Source organism: Glycine max, chromosome 4 (assembly GCF_000004515.6).
Source record: "Glycine max cultivar Williams 82 chromosome 4, Glycine_max_v4.0, whole genome shotgun sequence".
NCBI classification, from domain to species: domain Eukaryota; kingdom Viridiplantae; phylum Streptophyta; class Magnoliopsida; order Fabales; family Fabaceae; genus Glycine; species Glycine max.
Window position 1 is genome coordinate 5238709 of NC_016091.4, and position 13122 is coordinate 5251830.

A 13122-nucleotide genomic window follows, 5' to 3' on the forward strand; every position below is an offset into this window, starting at 1 on the left:
TGAGTATGAAAACTTGACTCCCCATTTTTGGCAACAATCCAACAGAACTTTCTTTCCTGGGAAGCGGCCAGCCACATAGCCAATAAGATTATGTCCCCAAGCCTATTCCAGGGGTTAAAAATCAGTTTCTTCCAATAGCACTTCATCATCAGAGGGTGGAGGGGAGAACTTCATTCCAAAACTTTTGGAAGGGTTTCTGTTATCTTTGAACAGATTGACCCAAGGAGTGGGAGCCTTATTGTCGTCTAGTTGCGGTGATGACTTAGAGCCACAGGAGTGAGATGAATCATCATCAGTGGTTGAATCATTGTTCCCTAAGGTGCAAGAAACCTCTGGGGAAGATTCAGATTCAGCACTGCATTCCAACAAATTATCAAACACTTGGTGTGCGACATCATCAGTTTTTGCAGAACTTGTCCCTGCCTTTTTTACGAGCACCTTGCCTACAAGATTATCCTGTGAAGCAGTATAAGCATTCTGATTTGCTTGGACAACATCCAAGCAACAAGCCAGACCAGAAGTAGCAAATGTTTGAGATTTACCTGAACCTGAGGTAGTACCCTTCACCATAATTTGCTTTGCAGCTGAGTGCGATTGACAACCCTTGTTCTTCCCCATCAGGAGCAGTTCAAGCTGGCTATTGCAAGTAGTAACGAACTACTTCATAGCCCAAGATGAGAAAAAGTGATAAGGCACACGATTGGATAAATCAAGGAAAAACTTGGGAGACCGAGGCAATCAGAACTCCCTAGGATCGAAGAAGGAACCCCAACATTTGTAGAGAGCAAAGACTCACTCCGTCGATGGCCAAGCTACTGGGCAACACCCAAGCACGGAAGGAACCTAGGTGACGAGGAGGTTCTTTTAGGTTCTAGTGGAAGTGATGTGCTAACGCTATGTTGGGTTGAACAGATAGAAACAAAGAGACACAAACAAAAATATTGTCTCAATATTTGGTGCGCATGATTTTAAATAGAAATAACTCAAATAAGTTACCAGAGCATTAAAATTCCTATTTTATCCATATTAACAACTTTGCAATATTATTTTTACTTGATTTTCCACCTATTTCTTTTAAATCAAACAACAAAACATACCACTTTCTTTCTTTTCAAATTTTCTATTTATTTTATTTCTCTATTCTAAACCAAACACCTTAAACTTGCTTTTTCTTTTAGAGAATCAACCATTTTATGCAAAAATGATTTTATTATCTATTAGACTTTAATTTTTACATACTATAAAAATATTTACTCTTCAAATCAATTAAAAATAATTTTAAATACAATTTTAAAATAATGATTATATTAGTTAACAATCTTATTATATTAATTTATAACTAAATCTTGGTGTAAGAAGTAAAATATATTTCAAATTAAAATCCTATCATTTTCTCGAGTGTTTAGAAGAGAATTATTTTATATTATATTTTAAAAAAAATTCTTATATTTTAATTTCCTCTCTTCTTATTCTCCAATATAATGTGTATCATATTTTTTAAGAACGTGTTTTATATTTTTTTTTCCTGAATTAAACGGTGTTTTGTATTTCAGTTCATTTTCACCGTGAATGAGATTATATATTCCCGGTTCCCAACCTTTCTTCTCTACTGTTTTCAATTTCTGCAAAAACCCCTCAACAGTTTCTCCTCACTCGTTGCTTATCGGCACTTCTCCTTCTTCGGAATTCACCCCTTATCGAAATAATTTGTTCTTGTTTCCTTCCAAAAAAAACCCTAGCTAGCTTCCATGGCGTCCAAGAAGAAGCACTCAGAGGGCATCGCCTTGTTGTCCATGTACAACGACGAGGAAGACGACGAAATGGAGGACGCAGAAGACGAAGACGACGAAGAAGAAGGTGATGCAGGGATGCGGATGGAAGAAGATGCCGCCGGAGATGCGAGATTTGCAGCGGAGGAAGATTCCGCCAATAGAACAGCCATCGTTGATTCCGGCAACGAGGGCGGCGCTGATGAGGGGTTCATTCCGGCGGAGAAGAGTAGGGTTGGGACTTCGACGCCGCAGACGAACAATTTGATCTCTCCACCGCTGGAGCAACCGAGGATTGGTCGGAAAGGGGCGCTTACGATAGTGGATTATGGGCATGATGAAGTGGCAATGTCACCTGAGCCTGAGGTACTCCTTCTCCTTGAATTGAAGGGCTTCTACTATCCGAAAGTGGATATTTTGAATTGTAAATAATGCGTGTTTGCTGGTTCTGATTGCAGGAGGGAGAGATATATGGTAGCGTTCGAGTCGTGATTGGGGATCAGCTTCATGCCACCAACGGTGAGTTTAATTTTTGTTCGGCATTTAGATTATTATACATGCAAACTGCTAAGAAGTTCAATTTGCTTGAATATCATTTTTTTAAGCTTCCCACACCTCTTTGTGTTAATAATAAAGGTTTAATAGGGATTACTTGACTAGTCTTTTTGGTGTTCAGCAATGTTGCCTTGCTTTATACTTTTGTCATGCTGCTTATTCCAAATGGAACCGTGGGACTTTAAAAATTCACTAGTTTTTTTTTTTATCAGCAAATGTTAGTTGTTAATTGTTAATTTTTTGTTAGCGGGAGGGATTGAACCCACTATCTTTCCCCCTTCCCTTCTCCCTTAACTAACCACCCAACCCACCTTATATCTCCTCACTATTATATTGTTCTTATCAAGAGGGCGGATCCTGGCACAACCGGTTGGTCATGGGTTTGAATCTGGAAACAGCCTCTTTGCATATGCAAGGGGAAGGCTGCATATAATGACCCTCCCTGTACCTTCTTGAAGCGAGGAGCCTTCTGGCACCAGGGTAGTACATTAGTTTTATACTTTTCTTATTAGTCATAGATGTCTTGGTCTGGCTGACTGGCTGATAATATTGAATGAGACCTTATAGCTAGGAGCCTTCTGGCACCAGGGTAGTACATTAGTTTTATACTGTTCTTATCAGTCATAGATGTCTTGGTCTGGCTGGCTGGCTGATAATGTTGAATGTAACCTTATAGCGTAAGTTACTGGGTAATCATGGTTATAACTCTATGATTGGTTTATTATAAATAAATTCTATGAAAATCTGTATGATATATATGTTGATTCATGATAAATGGCCCAGGTTCATGTCAAGGTTTCACATAGTGGGCTATAGTGCCACTATAGTGGCATAGCATGCAAGCAAAATAGTGGCCATTATGAATGGGATGGCAGCACTATCTCTTGATTCCAAAAAAGGCCCTCCAAAAAAATAATGTTAGGACTTGTTTGATGGGGAATATTTTTGGGATTTCAAATTCTAAAACAATATTTTGCTTATAAAATCAATCAAAAAACTGTCACTTCTTACTTTCTCTCTCAACCGAACCCTAACTTCTGTACAACGCCTCATGATCCGGCTCTCTGACGACTGGTTTCTCACTTTCTCTCTCTTCCTGTGTTTTCTCTTCTCCAGTGACTGGTTTCTCTGCCTCTGTTTTGGAGAATTTTTATTAATTATATGCATATAGTATAAGTTATATGAGTCATAGTTATTGGAATCTTGTAATTTACTATTCGAATCCTATGATTCGATACAATTCGACTACCTGTGAATCATATCATAAGATGAATCTTAAATGACTGTATTTTATGATACATGAATGAATTTGAGGAATTTTGTATCATCAATACGGATCACATGATTCAACATTGAAAATTCATATAATCTTAAATTGTAAAATGAAATGGAATCGAAGAAATATTCTTTATCCTATTTGACTATTCCACTACATTATTTACCACTCACTCATTCAATGAATGTACTCTATTTAGCTATTTAAATGCTTTGTTTCCATTCTTCTAAAATAAAGGCTTCACAAACTTAGATGCAACTAATAATTCTGTTTTGTAAGACTTCTAATAAAGGTTTGGGTTATTTAATATTTTTTTTCTTTTGAAGTATTTCATATACTGTGGTCCTTACTTGGGTTTTTGTGAATGAGGTTGAGCAGAAGGAGTGCATTGATGGTTCTGTTTCACTACTTGTTATGCTTATGAATGGGTGTAAATAAAAAAGGGAATAACAGCATGCTTATATTCTATTTTCAGAAGAGGCTATTGCCTTCTTTAATTTATTTGATTACATTACTATCGTTGTAGATGCATTTCTTTTATGTCTTAGTACCTTATGGAATATGTTATTGCAGGTGATTTTCAAGACAGAACACCTTTGGGAACAGTCCAAGTTTTGACACCTAGCAATCAAGCTAACACTCCCCAGTTCTCTGAGCCATTGAAATCTGATACCATGAACAATGATGCTGTGATCAGATCAGAGGATGCAGAACTTGGAGAAGCTGATCAAGAAGAGCAAAAATATGTAGATCCATTGGATAAATTTCTCCCTCCCCCACCAAAAGCTAAATGCTCAGAGGAGCTACAAGTAAGTTCTGTTAAAATGGTTCAATTACTATCAATTGTTGAATGCCATTTTGATATATTATAAAGTAGCTTGCACTGCTTAGACTGGTTTGCTTTGGTCCTTTCCTCTGTTTTTTGTGTGGGCATCATATTAGAATCACAAGAATCATAAGATTCAAATCCAATTCAATTCAGAGCCATTGTTTCAGATTGCTGTGTATTAATTTGACTTTGAATTGCACCTCAGAAATGTTTGAATTGCATCTGAATTGCAAGAATAGTGAATCGTCTAATTTCTACATGTTGGGTAAAAAAAAAGGTTGTCGTGCATGGGACCTGATTCTGGAAAACATGATTTTAGGGTTTTTTAAAGAAAATTTGTTTGAGATTGGAGGGAAAGTGACAAAATCTTTTACTTGGGTTGGAAACTTGGAATTGAACTGAACTTGATAATGCTGAAGCTTGAAGATGAGAGCATACTTGTTGTTTATGTTTCATTATTTTTTTGGGTCAAAAACAAAATTCCATCCGAAGACCCAAAAAACAGTATTTACTAGAACAAAAGACCAATAAAGGCCCAAAACCTGAGCAACACATCAGTCATTAGATGAACAAAAAGAAGTGCACGAAAGAACTGATATTCACAGTTGAATGAGGACTAGCTCTACAATAAGCCAAGATTATTCGAATTGATCGAACCAGCCTGATTAATTCATTACTGCACTTGGGCCGATTAATTCATTTAATTGTTAAAATTTTTAATTTTGAAAGAATTAATTAGTTATGATTAGAATATTTTTTTTTAAAAAAAAAGAATGTGTAGGCACCTTTAAGGAGAAAAATGTCACAGCCAATAACTTAGCCACACTCACTCCTGCTTTTAAGGGACTTGGTTTAGCATTTCATATGTTGCAGTATAAAGTCTGTTTACTTTAAATTTGCAGGCTTTTAAAAAAAGGAAACTATCTTGTTTGAAATAAAATGGGTTTCCTCTCTACACTAATATGGGTGCCTCTTCTAGTGTGTTGAGGATGTGGATATCTGTGCTGCCTACTCAGGTATACATGAATTGAGCTATTTGTGAATTATCAAATCTCAACTTATTAAATGCTTGTTCAAGCTAGTTTGTTTAGTTATACAAATAAGATCAAGCTTATAACTAGGCTCAATTATTTAAATGAGTCAAGCTCAAGTTTTGTAGGTTTGACATTAATAGCTTGTAAATACCTCGTGTGTGTGTGTGTGTGTGTGTGATGTTTGTGATTACATGTGTATCATCTAGATAATTGCAATTTTATTATTATATATTCTTTAAAATTATAATTTTGCTTATTAACATCTTATATGTATACCATTTACCTAAAATCAATTTTTTGGAGTCATATTTCAAATAGATGGTTATAATTTTTTTTTTAAGTTGTCATCTTCAAACTAAAGTCATATTTTAAATGTTTCTATCACATTTCCATTTTTCCAATTTAACAAAAGGAGGAGACAAGAGGGCGAGCCCTGGTGCAGCGGTAAAGTTGTGCCTTGGTGACTTGTTGGTCATGGGTTCGAATCCGGAAACAGTCTCTTTGCATATGCAAGGGTAAGGCTGCGTACAACATCCCTCCCCCATACCTTCGCATAGTGAAGAGCCTCTGGGCAATGGGGTACGAAGTTTTTTAACAAAAGGAGGAGACAAAAAGAAAAAAAGAATGACCCTGCCCCACCATTCTATAGCTTTTAGACATTGTGTTGCGTTGCATTCGTTAATCAAGTTAAATTTTATGTTCTGGGTAGTGGGTAGGATCTAGGATGTTTCCAATTGTTAGCTCCGTTTGATGGTTTAGTATTTAGAAATTGCATTCCCTTGACATCATTGTATTTACCTTGTGTCATGGCAGAGAAAAATAAATAAATTCCTGGAGTATAAGAAGGCTGGAAAAAGCTTTAATGCAGAAGTTCGCAACAGGAAGGACTATCGTAACCCTGACTTCTTACTGCATGCAGTGAGGTACCAGGATATTGATCAAATAGGGTCTTGCTTCAGTAAAGATGTATTTGACCCTCATGGATATGATCAAAGTGACTTCTATGATGAACTAGGTAGATAACTTCTCCTCTGTCTTTTATGTTGTTGGTTGCTGTATTTGTGTGTACTTTGCTCCTTTTTGACATTTGTTTTGTTAAATATATCATCGAATCTACTGTGTTTTCTGTACATAATTATCTACATTTTCTTCTTCTGAGAATTAGGTGATTGTTAGCTGTTTATTCCCAGTAAACCAACTATTAATTTCAAGTATATTGCAGACCTCCTATATTTTTTGGATTCCAATGTTATAATTATTTTTAATTTTTAATTGTAGCATGTGTTTTCCCTGTTTCAAAGATAAATTATCATTTTGGCTGACATTCATGGCTAACTTATTAGAGCTTGCGTTAGAGTAATTATGCTATGATTGGTGAAGTATATTAGATAAAGTATTTCAAATAACTGTTAAATCAGAGAAATCACAATTTCTTTTGTTGCACTACTTCGAATATGCCTCTGATTTTGGTTTTTTCCTGCCCCCTTTTATAGTCAAATTTTGTTGGTCTTTACTAAGTAAACTAAATACTTGCTAAGTTTAAGCAACTATTTTTAGTATGTCAAGATTTGGTAATTCATGGCATCCATTTACAATTAGTTGTTTGTAGAACTCTCCCTGTCTCAACTATTTATAGACTACTCAATGTTAGTGATGTTGCAGCTATTATTATTTTTTCCATCATATACTCCTTTTTGCTCATGTGTCTTGACTAAAACAAAACAGAAGCTGATATGAGGCGCGAAAGTGAGAGGAAAGAGCAAGAGAAGAAGAAAGCACAGAAGGTTGAATTTATTTCAGGGGGTGCACAACCAGGAATTGTAGCTAGTGCTCCTAGGATTAGCATGCCTGTTGCAGGTTCAGAAACCACCTAATTTATTTATGCAGTTGTGAAGCTGTTCCTTAGAAGTCATTTCCACATCTTTATTCTTATGGTGTTTTATATTGATTTTTTGCTGTAGGTGTTTCTGCTGTGACTGCAGGTGGTTTGCCTTTGGTGCCTGCTACTTCTGATTCTATTAATCGGGATGGTAGACAGAATAAAAAATCAAAATGGGATAGGGTATTCATCTTAACAAATTCAATAGCAACTATAGGGGCATTCTTCATTGTGCTTATGAAATTTTTGTGAATGATAGGTGGATGGTGATAGAAAAAATCCTCTGCCCTCTGCAGGGCAGGATTCTGTATCTACTATTGGGGCTCATGCAGCAATTTTATCTGCTGCTAATGCCGGTGGTGGATACATGCAATTTGCGTAAGTTGATGAGCAACCATGAACTTTCATATGCATTCTAGTTCTATCTTTTGATTCTGGTTATGCTTTCAATTTCTATGATTTGATTTTGGTTTGACGCATTTTATTGTGTAGACATTTTTTAGGTGTTTGCATATTTCCAATTTGAACATGTCAAGTCTACTACAAAATCTAGAATCTAAATTAACATATTACTTGCAGAGATTTCCAAAATTAAATATTGATTTTGAATGGTCAGTCATATACTTGAGAAACGTGTGTTTCTGTTTCAGGCCAATGTTATTTCATTGGTAAATAGTATCCCTGAGAATTTGATTTTTAACCGTGTCCGGTTCTCATATTGCTCACTTTACCTAGAGAGACAAAACTATTGTTGTGTGGTTGATGTTTTTCATTAAATTGACAGTCAAATGGATGGAATATCTAGTTATAACGACTTCCAGTTAGCTGATATAGTTGTTTGATACAATAAATCTCATTTTGTTGAACAGGCAACAAAAAAAGCGGGAGGCTGAGGAGAAAAGATCTAGTGAAAGGAGGGTAGAGAGAAGGTCGTGAGCCATTCACTGTGGGCCTGTAGTATCGAGCATTGCATATAAGCTGTGGCATAGATTTTTCTGAAACATTAATGATCGTTGACACTGTATATTCTCAAACTTGGAAAAAAATTCCTGGTCCAACCGCGCCTTTAGCTGGTATAATTCTTCCAATTCAGTATTTGTGACCCATGATCTCGTTGACTGATTGGTTGGGGGTTCGTTGTTAATGCCTAAATTTTATTTGGCTAGTGCTTGCATATTTTATTATGCAATCGACTTCCCCTAGTGGATAAGATTTTGTTATTGTAGTGCTTGCGTATTTTATTAGTCTACTATCTTCATTTCCAATTCAAGCTTATGGTAGCTGTATGGATCCTTCATCCTTGTGGGAAGATTTTCAGTATTTGATCCACATATCTTATGGCATAAGACTTATGCCCGAGGAAAGTTACTACCCAGACGTACACCCTCTAATGAGTACTTCTCTCTAAAAAAATGGGGGGTTCTTTCTACATAGGGTTTCTCTGGCATGCACAAGCTGCATAGATTAAGGGGCATTAAATACGTCCTCATAACGTGTTCCATCACTTTTTAGTAGTTTTTTTTTTCTATATCCCTATCTTTCACATTAAATACCTTATTTATTTTAAGATAAATTACTCATTTATTTTTTATAGTTTCACAATTAGTATCTTTTATTTCTTATAGTTTGAAAGTTTAAAAATGATTTTTTTAGTTTTATAGTTTGTATTTAGTCTTTATAGTTTGAAAGTGTTTTAGTCTTTATAATTTGTATTTTAATTATTTTTTAGTTCTTACTATAAAAAAATATATTATTAATTATTATTTTTATTACAAATTATTTTATAATAAATTGGTTATGAATTATTTTTTAATATTTTTGTAATTAATTATAATTGATAATATTATTTATTTTGATGGTAAGACTACAAAAAAATTAAAATATAAAATATAGGGATTAAAAATATCATTTTTAAATTATAGAAAATAAAAGAAAATTAAAATGTAAATTATAAGGATTAAAAAAATTGTTGTTAAACTATAAGGATTAAAAAAAATTAAAATGTAAATCATAGAGACTAAAAAAATTATTTGAGATCAAATATGTAATTAAACTTTATTTTAATTTAACAAAGAATTATAGCTGGAGCCTGGAGCATTGATACTCTTTAATTCTATTACCATTTTTAAAAGAATCTGATTGTTGTATTTTAACAAGAAAAGAATCTGATTGTTAAGCACAGCTCGTGGTGTAAACAGGTCTGACTGTTGTCTTGGAGCAACTCTTGTAAGCTGGACCGAATTAATGTTAAAATGCAATGGAGTAGTATAACCTAGTTATCTTCCCATAAATTATAACAAGTTGTGTTGCAGTATCATGGAACGAAGCTTGGTCCCATATTATAGTGCTACTTCAGGAAAAGAAATTAACAATACTAGTCATGCTTTCTAAAAACAAGAATCGAACGCATAGAATAACGAAATTAGTGGCATTGGGCCCCGTTCAATTTCAATAAAAATTACGACAGTAGTTCTCCGAGAGAATCAGTGGTTGCAGTAATTCAGCACGAATTTATGGCAAAAATTGGGAAAAGGCATTTTACAAAAAACGAGGACTAGCATTTAGCAAGACAAAAAGACATGGTCCGAGTTAGGTATATTAACATGACACCGTCCAGTGGGATTCTGGAAATTTGATTTGTTTCAAAAAGTGGCAATGGGTTTCTGCGGTCCAGCTATTATATACGTGCACAGAGAGTTAACCATACTATACTATTAATCTTCTAACATATAGCATTTTAGTTAAAATTTAAAATTAGGAAATATATTCATTAAATAAAAAATAAGATCCATAAAAATATGTAGTTTTTAATAAATTATAAAGAAAATATTAAAGAATATTTTGCTGGCATATCTCATGTAATTTGATAAAGCTGAAGAGTCGTGCACATATTTGTCTTTGCTCCTTTGTCTTTTCGTTTTAATAAATATAATATAATATGTAATGCTTAATGGCATTGTAGTCTAGTGCATTTTCCCATTGTCACTTGGAATATTGATGTGCAAGGTGGAGAGTTCATCCTTTTGCATTTCATTCCGACTTTTCACCTAGGTTCTAGTAAAACTCTCTTAGGGTGTTAGGTATTTTCGGTAGAGAAAAAAGAAATAGAAAAAAAATGTATTGAGATGAATTATTTTTTTTAAAAAAAAATACGTTTTATATCATTTTACAGTTCTTTTTTTTTTCTTTTTCCGCAAACAAACGCGCCTTAACTTATATAAAGAGTTGACAATATGTAAATGCAGTGTCTTTCACTAAAGACAATGAACCCATAATATTGAATATTTATATTTTTACGGAAAAATCCCTTATTTGTTTTCCTTTTTTCTCCCTTGAGAATTCATATATTTTTCTTAATTATAATAAAAATGAAAAGAAAGTTTTTTAATCTTAAATCAATTAAATAATGTGACAAAAAAATCATTTAAAAATGCCACTTGTACAACATTCCTTCATTTAAGAACTTAAAACATATCATGGTTTTGAAATTAGCTCTTTTATAGAATGATTTACTTTTTTACATGGTAATTTTTTTTCCACAAGTGTCCTCCTTCAATAATATACTACTACATATTTAGGGTTTGAGGTTTATAGTCGGATACTAAATATATGGATATTAAATGTAAAATGTCGTATGTCTTATTTGATTTGATGAAAAATAGTTAAATAGTTAAATATGTAATGTAATAGTATTTGAATATGAATAATTATAGGAAAAAAATAACATATTCATTATTTTTTTTATACAATAGACCATTAATTAGGCCGCACTACTCGTATCCAACCATTGGATTCGTTAATGAGTTAGCAGCATAAACCTTTTGTTCTTTGTTTTGGTGAATGACCATTAGAATTACATCATCTCATCTTTTATTAGCTTCCCGATTCTGGGTGGAGAATGTGGGAGTCAGTGGGACACGATATGGAACAAGTTCACGGTTGTCCCTTTTCCTTTTTTTTGTAGGGAACTCAAAGTCAAAAATCATCTTTTACTTTTAACCCTATATGCACGACCAACAAAAATAATTAGAAACCGAACCAAAGACCCCATCAATATCTTCAATGCAAGATCCTCTCCCATTTGTTCCTACGTATCAACATCTTCTATTCTTCATCTTCAATTGCACCTTCAATCTCTTATGACATTATCTGACAAGCTTGTGCTTCCTTTCCATTTGCCTATCAAGGCTCAACCACTCTGGTCAGTATCCACATCAACTCCTCAAAATCATCATTCCCTTGCTCTTTTCCCCATGCAAGCAGGCCCATTGAATGAAAAAAAGGGAAAGTAACATAAAAGGAAAAGAAAAAGCCTCTTCAAGTAATCCTAAATCCTATATGTATAGTTTTTTTTTTTCGAAAGGCTAGCTCTAAGGCTCCTCTTTTTATGACCAACTAATGATTTTGGTTGTTAATGGGATATACTTAGGAATTGTGCCTTAAGAGATAACTTAGGAGCATTATTTTGCTTCTTTTCTTCATTTCTTTTAGTTCATAAAGATAGCTTACCAAACCTTTTTCAGGCCTCTTTCATCATGTGCGATGGAAATGCATTATATTTGTAGAGTGGTAGAACTCTTACTGAATTTTTTTAATCAAAACTTGCTCTGTATCTTGTTTAAGTGACATGAACTCAGACTCAGTTTCATTAGGGAAAAAAATGCTCTGAATATTCTCTACTCTAACAAAAGTTTATTAAAAGCTTTTTTTCCTTCAAAAGTTAAATTTACAACTGAAAATCATTAAATAAGAATGAAATTCATAAAATTTGATAATTTCAATAAATTTTAACCAATCATAATATTTAAAAGAATATGGAAGAGTATGTTATATATGAAATGAATCTTCTTTAATTGATTTTTACATCACCATATTATGAAAATTTTGTTTCCATCTCATTAAAAATGAAATAAACGGGTCATATTAAATTTTGTGTACATTAAAAAAAAAGATATAAGCAAAATTTCACATATTAAATCATGTTAGGAGGGGAATACTTACCTTGTGTGCACCTAAGATTGTTTAGTCATTAATTTTGATAGTCAATATTTTGTAACATCCTAAAATTTTATTATAATAATTGTTATTAATTTTAGTTTAAAAATTATTAGTATAAAATTTTGTTTGAATTAAAACGATTATGATAATATATATATATATATATATATATATATATATATATATATATATTATTTTTGGAATGCTTGTATTATGATATATTGAATATTATTGAAATAATTAAATAAAAAATTACATATGTTTAAAATTGGTCTAGTTAAATAATTGTTTTATCAATTAAAAAAAAATAGGTGGTTGATGTAAGATTGTTGAAATTATTTTATAATTATAAAAGAAAATGTGACAATTTTACATCCTAATTAAAAGGATTACAAGATTATTACTATTACAAAAGATCATTATTATAGTAATAATATAATATTGTATATCTAGTTTGGATAAAATATTTATTATATTTGAATTTGTGATCATTGAGAATAATTTAAATCTTAACATATTTTATCTTAATATATCTTAAAAGGAAATAAAATATTAGATAATGTTTAATAATTAGATAAATCTAGATAATAGAAAAAGATAAAGAAAGATTTGATTAGCTAAACCTATTGAGAATATATCTCATGTGATTCAATTTTAAATCATATACTCTTGTACTTGTATAAGGATAGACAAATCTTTTCTCCTATAATTTTTTAAACGGTCCCTTCCAAAAAATATAAAATTAGTATATCATATAAGATCAATAAGAAAGAAGAAACAAA

At 32.7% G+C, this 13122-nt stretch overlaps 1 protein-coding gene across 1 annotated transcript; it reads left to right on the forward strand.

Moving 5' to 3' along the window:
* The first annotated feature begins 1525 nt into the window (after positions 1 to 1525).
* Positions 1526 to 8507, forward strand: LOC100527074 (uncharacterized). Its single transcript, XM_003522423.4, has 8 exons — positions 1526 to 2135; positions 2228 to 2288; positions 4174 to 4409; positions 6277 to 6478; positions 7189 to 7320; positions 7425 to 7525; positions 7602 to 7720; positions 8212 to 8507. The coding sequence occupies exons 1-8, from the start codon at positions 1749 to 1751 to the stop codon at positions 8276 to 8278; spliced, it is 1305 nt and encodes a 434-aa protein (XP_003522471.1). The 5' UTR covers positions 1526 to 1748; the 3' UTR covers positions 8279 to 8507.
* The last annotated feature ends 4615 nt before the right edge of the window (positions 8508 to 13122 follow it).